The sequence below is a fragment of the Asterias rubens genome, chromosome 14, assembly GCF_902459465.1.
Source record: "Asterias rubens chromosome 14, eAstRub1.3, whole genome shotgun sequence".
In the NCBI taxonomy this organism is placed as follows: domain Eukaryota; kingdom Metazoa; phylum Echinodermata; class Asteroidea; order Forcipulatida; family Asteriidae; genus Asterias; species Asterias rubens.
Window position 1 is genome coordinate 285,491 of NC_047075.1, and position 10,388 is coordinate 295,878.

At 36.9% G+C, this 10,388-nt stretch overlaps 1 protein-coding gene across 1 annotated transcript; it reads right to left on the minus strand.

Annotated features, from left to right (window-relative positions):
* Window positions 1-263: 263 nt before the first annotated feature.
* On the minus strand, window positions 264-3,642 carry LOC117299266 (lactadherin-like). The gene is made up of 4 exons (XM_033782751.1): window positions 3,495-3,642; window positions 2,779-2,901; window positions 2,347-2,570; window positions 264-1,961 (listed from the first exon to the last, which is right to left on the minus strand). Exons 1-4 carry the CDS (start codon window positions 3,640-3,642, stop codon window positions 1,821-1,823), a joined length of 636 nt encoding a protein of 211 aa, XP_033638642.1. The 3' UTR covers window positions 264-1,820.
* Between the last annotated feature and the right edge of the window lie 6,746 nt (window positions 3,643-10,388).

A 10,388-nucleotide genomic window follows, 5' to 3' on the forward strand; every position in this document is an offset into this window, starting at 1 on the left:
GACAACATTGCGCAACACCTATGAATAAACTCTACTGCACATTACATGAAATACATAAGATGCAAAGAAAAGGGATATACAACACAAACAGATCAACAAATTGGGTTTAACTTCGATTTATTGTATACATTAAGTAAAGATGATTGTCTAATACAAGGAGGGATGACTCCAAAGTTTTGGAGCAGCGTACACAAAATTGAAGAAAAAATTCCTGTTTTTTTTTACAGCAAGTCTTACAAATAATTTTGTTCAATGATTTATCATGGGAAACAAAAAATGTTATTTCTTTCATATCCATGGTGGAGTGAATTTCTCAAAGAGTTAAAGTCAAGTTCAGAATCTCGAGTTAGAACTAACTCGTAACGACGTTAAATTGGCATCAGGGATGAAGAATAATATATGTGAATAGGTGAGCCGCAAATAATACTCCATCATGAGTTTTGGAAAAGTGTGATTTGGGAAAATGAAACGTGACAAAAAAAATTATAGTCTACTTTTTATTGCAAAGGTAAGACAAAGACAACTCCTAGTTTTTGATAAACAAAATAATTTAAGTTTTGATGGGTAAACACTTCTTTTTCTCTCCTTTATGAATTATTTTAATCTTTGTTTTTAATATCTAATGAATCTGAAATATAATAGTAATAACAATTATTGATTGTAATTAGTTTTGCATTAAATATAACAGAATATTGATCTCAATTAAGTTTCGGGAATCAATCAGAGAGGCCACGTAAGTTACTTAAATAAAACGATAAAGTAAATATTTTCAAAGGGAAACAAACCTTTAAAAGTTACTAAGCCAAGTGGAAAATTGACATCTTTTACTGATATAATTGCCAGAGTAATAGAACCATCAACTAAACACCATTCAGTCATTTACCTAGTCGTGAGTCGCTAGGTTTGTCGATTTCGTTCGTTTTACACCTGTAAAACAAGCAGCTACTGGCGATTCTCGCTCAACAGAGGACGCTATGCAGATATTGCAATATTCCTGTACCCATTGCTTGTGCACAAAGAAAACAGACCGTAACATTACGTGCTGTGGACCCAGGATATGGCAATATTCCTGTACCCATTGCTTGTGCACAGTATATGAGAAGACATTTACGTGCTGTGGACCCAGGATATGGCAATATTCCTGCACCCATTGCTTGTGCACAGTATATGAGAAGAAAGACCGTTACATTTTCGTGCTGTGGACCCGTGATATGGCAATATTCCTGTACCCATTGCTTGTGCACAGTATATGCGAAGACAGACCGTTACATTTTCGTGATGTGGACCCAGGATATGGCAATATTCCTGTACCCATTGCTTTGTGCACAGTATGGGCCTTGGTGGACCCGTGATATGGCAATATTCCTGTACCCATCGCTTGCGCACAGTATACGAAGAGAGACCGTTACATTTTCGTGCTGTGGACCCGCGATATGTCAATATTCCTGTACCCATTGCTTGTGCACAGTATATGGGAAGACAGACCGTTACATTTACGTGCTGTGGACCCGGGATATGGCAATATTCCTGTACCCATTGCTTGTGCACAGTATATGAGAAGACAGACCGTTACATTTACGGGCTGTGTACCCGGGATATGGCAATATTCCTGTACCCATTACTTGCGCACAGTATACGGGCCTTGGTGGACCCGTGATAATGGAATAATTATGGTAAATTGAATCTAAAATTAATGGATAACGAACTACAAGGATTGAAGATGCACTATCTATAGCAATCTTCTGGATGTATTCTTACTAAATCGACCTTTGATTTTGACCTCAGGCTGAGCAGTTTGTCTTGATTAATGATAATTATTATTAGTCTAGGCGGCAACCAAGTACCTCAAAACGCATACAGCATTCATCCTTCCATGTTTTTGGTAGAATACGCAGGTACCTTGCAAACAATGTCTCTGCGAATGTTACAGTAGCTTGTGTCTCACTGTCTGTATTGCCACTCTGAAAAAAAAATGAAGGAATCCGACTTCAATTCAATTTCATTTCGGTAACAAATTAATGATAGATCAAAAAAAAATGTTACTTCCATGACGTTTTGACCTTTTCTTTTTAGTCACTGATTTGGTCGAAACAGGGGGGGGGGGCAGCTACACTTTTTTGCAGCAACTGCGCAATTTCTATTTCCTCAAAATACAGATTTAAAATAGGTAAGTAAGTTGATGGGATATCACCATCAACCCTTGTTTGAGAACCGTTTAATGATCTGAGAAGAACTAGGAATGAGAAACAGCCTCGACGTTTCGAGTAGTGTGATCTGCAAGTTTTGATAGAGAAAGGCTGGACATGGACTGTTTTAAGTGTCCTGTGGGACAATGGTTAAACTTACTTCTAGTGGTACTGCACCAGCAGTCATTACGGCACTCCATTCGAGGCCATTGTCACTGAACTCCACAGTGAATGTCATTACCCAGTTATACACCGGAGTTTCACCTAGATCGCGCCCCTGAGTGATAAGAGCAGTGATGTGAACCTTTGACACGAAGTCAACTTGTATCCATGGTGTTCTGTCGCTGTTTTTCTTACACCATCCACCAGCGCTACCACTAAACTCTAAGTGCAAAATTAATAAACAAAATAATATTTTACCATAGTTTCCTAAAACTATACGAATTCGGCTAAATTTCACAAAACTCGTAGGTTGTTTCCGGAAGAGGCGACTTCGACTATAGCTACAGCTTCGGCTGTGGCTTCGGCTGTGGCTAATACCTAAAACAAGATCAGATTCCTGTGGACTGACATCAGACACTGATGAATTTACCTTGAGTATTAAGACGAGCTTTTACAGCTTCGTATCCACTAGACCCCCACTCTGACGAAGCTGTTATACTGTCATCAGGTATAGCACCACTCTCCATTCCAAGTGGAGCCGCATACGGACAAACTAAAGTAAAGAGTGACAAAAAAGACGAAATAAAACACAAAAATCCCGACAAACACCATCAAAAAAACCACCACAGCAATCAACAAACACTAATTAATTGCACAACCAAGTTTATCTGGATATGATGACGTCATAAGTAGATCATCAGAGGGCCGGATACGACAAGTATCGTCGCGTGTACAGATAGTTCTCGCTGGATAGACGCATTGCAACTTGGGATTTTTGTTCTGATCTGCTTCAAGCCCTCTGTTTACCTATTCATTGTCAACAAGACATGTGACAGTGGTCTACTATACGAACCATGCATGTGAGTCAGTAAACTTCAAGCGGGAAAAACAGGATGTCAAAACACTGTGACGTCAATATTGTATACCATTAATCTCGAAGTGTGACGTCAGATGTTCATGCTATTGATGTGGCCTCACCTGTGAGGGCACTTTTTGGCCTCCGTGAGGGCACTTTTGAAGCGTGTGACGTCACTATCGAGGGGTCTAATGTTTTAACAACTAAGGGGAAAGCTCAGGTGCTTTTTTAAACGAAGTTAAAATACGATCTAGAGACTCGCATAGTAATTTGATGAGATAGAACAATACCTTGGTATTTTGGGGTAGGTGTCATATGACTTCGCTCCTCCTCTTTGCGGCAGCCATTTTGAACGGATTGAAGCATCCAGCGGTAGACGTTGAGCGGATCGTCACCAAGTTTTGGTTGAAGAACAGGCCCGAAGTAACAAGATCGCATACCGCCCTCAACGATGTCCACTTTGAAATAGTATAATAAAACAAGTATTATTTTTTATGTTAGGCAAACTAGTTCTTCAGAGAAGGTAATTTTGGCCGTTTTCATAATAGACTTGTGGACAAGTCGTTACACTAACCTTGTCGCAGTGATAGTGGAACGATTCTCTCACAACTATCTCGCGACACTGCTACTGCTCTGCGCGAGACTGTGAGCATTATTCTTGTGGTTCCGAGAGGGCCGTTTCGCTATCACTGCGACAGACAAACGACTTGTCTTCAAGTCTACTGGTTGACAATCTTTGACATTATTTCACACTATTTTGAAGCATGGCAATTGAGGTCATTGGGCGGCCATATTGGAACTCTTAACTTTATAAAGCGTGCAATGCACCGTCAATGGCACCGGATGCCGGTTACGGTGGGCCGGATGCGGCCATGATGCCAATCCAAAGCTCCACTCCATGGTCTTAGATGAAGTATTAATCAACTTATTTTTGTTCAGACAGTTCCACGGTCATTATTGTCAGCTCAAATTATAATTTCTTTCTAAAAACCTATTATGGATATTACAAAATATTACCCAACAATGTGGCTTCTGTGTTCAGGAAATCACAAGGACCTTGGTCAGAGAAATACACACTCATAAATTATTTTGTCTCAAATTACAACAATGGACGACACCCCATCGAGTTAAAGACATACGGAAACCATTAAATCTGTGTTTAATTGGGCTCCTTCTAAATTCAAATACAAAGTATATATAGAAAGGGTAGTAATCAATATTTCTTTTCAATCTGAAGCGCAGAGGTAATCAATTTTATGCACACATTTTAATCCCCATATTGTAAAGCAGGGGGAACGTATTATTGTCAATATAATATTGCTTAAAAGGATTGTACAACCCACTGTTTGTTTCATTTTTTGTTTGTAGACATACCCCCTAACAATCCTGTGAACATATCATTACAAAGGTGGTAGTGTTTTTGAGATATTGTCGGAAAACTGGAGCGGCTGTGCGTCACGTAGGAAGAATAATCTGCTATTTGTAAACACCATATGAGAAGCGTTACCGTAGTAACGCTTCTAACAATAAATTATAATTAATATATTGAGGGAGAAAAATAGAAATTTTGTACATAACCGCGGTACTTCAAAGTTAAATGTTTCTCAAAATGCATCCCAAAGCTGGTGTCACATTTAAAGAAATTCAACGGGTTTGTTTGCCAGACGTGTTTGTTTGCAATACACGTGGAGGGTTGTATTTGCTCTTCCAAAAACAATGACGTATATAACTTTCCCTATTATTGGTGTAGGGAACACTCTAGTGTAGGGCTTGCACAAGTCTAGCTAAAGGAAAATAGACATTATTTCAAGGGGCTGCTTGCTTAAGCCCAACGAACAAGCTAAGCTCTACACAATTAAGCACAAATGCAAAGATACCAGCTAAAATAGAATGTCACATGTACCATTTGCGACTGGTATCTTGCACAATTTTTGCTTAGCAGAACATTGTTAAGCATCATATCTCGCTGAAGCAGCTCTACGAAACGGGGTCCATAGCGTTGCTATAGAAACGTCCAATATGAAGGGTCCAATTAAGAACCCATTGTCATTATTGTTTACTTCCGACCCCTTTTCTGACCTTAAAAGCAAATTATCTGTGGTTTCTTGAACCGTCCATTAAAATCCTATAAATGTATGTGCACAATTAAACAAATATATGAAAATTTCATTTCAAGAGGCGGTCGCGTTTTGGGTATATTAGGCTACAAGACGTAGGCCAACTCGAGGAGTTACTGATAAAAAGGAAAATGTTATCTTTCTTTGCATGATGTGATAGAATGAAATAATAACACAGCTCCCGTATCCATTATAATAACTTTGCTGTATACTTTGGGACAATAATAAATCAGTTATACATTATTATAAGCGGAATAAGTGTGCTTTTTGGTGATGAGTAAAATTCATTCATTTTCTTGTTTTTACACAGCATAGCCCCTTAAACCAAATGTGAACACATCATAAATAAATTTTAACAAAAACCCACAAAAACGTCAAATAAATACGTTTAAATGTTGGGATTTATTGTTCTAATTCTTGAATGTTTTTAATGCGATAACTGACACTTATTCCTAGATGCATTTCTTAAACATTCAAATTCACAATTGCCTATGATTTTAAAAACATTCGGTAAAGACTCTGCTTGGGTCGAAACGTCAGGCCGTTATACATTTCTTTGCATTTAAACCATGTTTCCCTTTGGTTGATAGGCCGGCAGTTTATAACAGCTGATTGAATTATCTAAAAAATAAATAAAACGATAAATCTAGTCCGTGGTAGTAGAATAAAGAAAGACAGTTCACTCTAAGAACAAACTCTACCCGGCAAGTAGATGTACACCAATACCGCAAACCAAATTTATATTGATACCTCAACATGCAATGCCTCAAATCATATATAAATAAAACTAATTTACTTTACCGAGTTGCAAGTACAGAAGGACCAAGATTTGCAACGCATTGATGATACAGTGGTTGATATTCATCATTAGCAAGGGCGCCACAGGTAAACAATTCAAAAATGTTCGTCAGATAAAACAGAGAGAATTTTTAACTTGTCTCCTCGTCAATTATTCTCTGCTTCTATGAATGAGCTAGTAGCTTTTACCGAAGCGTGCCAACCACTCAATGACGTCACAGAGATGCGCAGCAAACACTATAGAGTAACAATAGATAGCATGCTAGCTGATTAACTCAGTGGACCAATCAGACCGATGGTATTTACAACGAAATGAAACGTAGATGGTGAAATACAAGCGCATTTTATCTATAGCTTAGCATAAGCATTCTACAGCTGAAGCACAGTTGCACAGGTAAATGCAACGATACACCTTTGGTTTTGGGAACCGTCGAATTGTTTCAATGTTATTTTTATGAAGTCGTTTACAATAAAGAGAACTTAATCGGTTCAATTCATTTACATATGATTTAATTCAAACTGCACATTTGAGTACTTTAGAGTAATATCAAACATTGTGCCTACAAGTAAATATGAATGCAGTACTATAATAATAATTATTGTATGGTGTGGCAAACATGCTGTACAATGTGAAATCAGTGTCAAAGTGACTTTATAAGCTACTAGAAAAAGATGTCCACATCAAAATTTAGGGCCCTTCTAAACTGTTGTTGTTTTTATACTGTTGTTTTTATGGCTGACATTTTGAAACTGTAACTCTCTGTTCAGAAATGAGTACTGGGCTCAATTTCATAGAGCTGCAAGCACAAACAGTAGCTAAGCACACCAATTATGCTTACCAGAATAAGGTAATCAGCCAAACTACCATGCCATAAGTACAATTTGTGAATAGTATCCTGCTCATTTCTGCTCTTAGCAGATAATCGTTAAGCAATACTTTTCTGCTAAGAAGCTCTATGATATTGGGCCCTATATAATGAGATATTTTGAAATGATCATTCAACTATGTACTATATAAAAAAAACAATCCGTTTAGCTCCTCCCCCTTCTGTGTAAGCCAATCACAGCTGTAAACTGCTGTATCAAGTCTTAAAAAGTTAGACATGGGTGTGGTTTAACATGGGTGTGGTTTAACATGGGTGTGGTTCAACATGGTTCAAATGCTCTCTACTGTCAACAAGTCTACCAAGTCTGCATGGATTCTAGAAATAAAGTAATTTGAATAGAACATGCTGTTGGATCAGTGAGAAATGCGTATAATTTGAATACATTAGCATAATGTATATCCACTTGTTGTCAGAGTCACACAAGGGGCAAAGTATTGAGCAGGATCATATTTACATCTTATGCCAAGGACACAGGATTAAATTCAAGCAGGAAACAGACTATGAAAGTTAAATCTTTGTCAAATTCCAATCATTCTATTTACTGCAGAATTCTACACTTATGCTTAGATTGTTTCCTGGCCAAGTTATCAAGAGATTGATCTTAAAGGGGCACACGCCTTTAAATCTCTTAAAAATCATCCTGTTTGGAAATGCTCCTAATCATTTTTAAGAGTTGTTCATGCAGAAAAACTCCTGCAGTTTTCTTGGAATTATATAAACTACTGATAACAAAAAGCTCATACATTTGCCTCTTGAAAGGCAACCAGCCGAAAATACAGTCTGCTGCCAAAGAGTGGAGTAGCTTGGAGGAAAGTATACAAAATACGACTTGCCTAAAACACTCTAGCTACTAGAGTTTTATTTTCAATATGTAAAGTAGTGACCATTTGTCCATACTGGCACCTTATAATATAATAATAGTTAACTGTCCAATGTTGCAAACTATCAGTAGCTAGGGGGCATTCTTACAATTACCACAGTCATCTAGTCCAAACACTTTCAATAAACCCTTTGCATTTGACGTCACAAGCTCAAAGCAGCCCCCCTTACTGAGGTCAATGATGAGCTCTCATTGGTTGAGAGTTATGTGCGGTGTGAACATCTATTCACCGTTTGACATCCAAGATGGCGGGCAATGCAGGGGGTCTATGGAGCAAGTTGGGAACTTGGCTTCTAACTACCGCTTCAACCTGACAACAACATTGTATGTAACCCCACTACCCAGCACCGATTAAATAAATAAAAAATAGATCATTAACAATTTCCCACAAGAATAGTCACTTGCATTGGTGTGTAAATGAAAAACTCTCTTGAGATGAAAGCTTTAATTTATGGGGACGAAAAAAGAAAAAATTGAAATACATCTAATTACATTAAAAAAATCAAATTAAATTCAATATTAATTAATTCAAAAATAAATTATTGCACATGTCAAATCAAATGAACAACTAATAGTGGCTGTGTGATACTATAAAAACGCTTAATGAATAAATAATTATGAAACAAAATAATAGTATGTACAAGTTAAAACTCAGTTCAAAAACAGGAATACATTGGCAATAAAGTTGTTGGGAAAAAAATGAGATAAGCTATTAAAGAAATCATGAAACAATTCAATTCACATGTTACTATTATATATAAATAAACGACCAGGGACAGTTAGTGCATAAGCAATTTGTGAGTTAGATTTGCATGTCTGGTTCAGTGAGTTGCTAAAAAACAAATTACTGCTTAAATTTGAGTTAAACAAAATAGTTAGTGGCCTTACGTTTCAACCCTAGCAGAGGCTAGTTTGCAACAGCAAGTTCTATTTCCTAAGTAAGATTTTCTCATACTAATGAGAGACACTCTCTAAACTTGTTCAGCACTTGTTATTTTAAACAGTATTTCTATTGATGTTTCGTGACCACACAAAGTTGATAAGGTCTCATTTGAACAGTGTAGTATTTTGCCTACCAGGAACTTCCCCGGAATGCACAGGGTAACTGTTTAGCGAACTAAGTGACAGGGTTTCCACATAATGACTTACTATTTTGCACTGAACAGAGAACAATTCTTCTAGGCAGTTACTACTCCAAACCTAATAAGCACCACTTTGAAGGTTTGCACATTATATCTATTTAAACATATATGTACATGTAATTCTTTTTTGGGGGGCCAAGAACCACAATATTGTACCAAGGCAGTCACGAATTGTTGTTTCTTGTAAATGTGGGGGGGGGGGAGATATGGTTTTCTGACATTGTCAAATATGAACAAACACAATCCATGAGCTGCACGTTTAACTCTTGTAGCACAACCATGCATAACAATATTTGGTCCCTTTTTGTTACAGAAAAAAATTTATCAAAATATTCAAAACTTATTAATCATTTTATTTTTCTCAAATAAAATGGGGGGGGGGGCAGGTGGATGGAAAAGCTATTGCAAGATTACATACACGCTTTAAATTTGATTGGTTAATTGGTTATAGGATTTGGGGATGTGCATTCATTGTCTGAAATGTATCGTAAAAAAACTAGGCATTAGTAAAAACACCTATTATGGTTCATTCATGCAGATTGGCCTTAGAAATTGCTTGTGTTAACAGCTCCAAAGCACAAGCGTCATTACCAGGATTGTAACCCACACTCTGCTGCTAACAACACCTATGACCTTTCACTAAACTAACTTATAATCTTAATGCACAGATTTACTAAGCATGTTGTAAAAAAGCTCCTTATGCTTGAATTGTATACATTATAGAATAGAGTACTGAGCAAGTCAGCCGCTAAGCAAATACATGTGTTTATGCTTAGCGTCTGTTAAAGTCCCTTGTGCATTAATTTAACAATACAGCATTACAGCCTAAAACCTCATCATAATCAAATCTCCTCAAAAAACGCCAACTTTACTTTAGAACAACCTTAACGAGAAAAGTGATTTTTTTAAGAAGAAACTTTCTATTTAGCCAATAGTACTAATATCAATAAACACTCTGTCAAACACCTGGCTAAGTGCGCTATAATAACGATATTTAAACCAACATAGTACGCTATGGGCTCGCTACCAATCAAACACTTATTGCGATATGTACACACTCTCACCCTCTCTCTCTCAGAATTAAAAAAATGGTGCAGAATTCTTCAAAATTTGTAATAAGAACAGTTAATCTAATATTCACATCTTTGATGTCATGCAAAATACAGATAGTCAAGTTACCATCAAACACTTAAAACGTTCTTCAATTCAAAATTCAAGTTTGTACTTTTTTTTATAGGTACATAAAAGTTAAAGCATATTTCAGTGGGCTTCTACAATATGAGCAATTCTTCAACAGTTTAACACAGAACAAGTTGGTAAAATATTATTCACAAAACCAATAATGCATGCGTAGATAAAA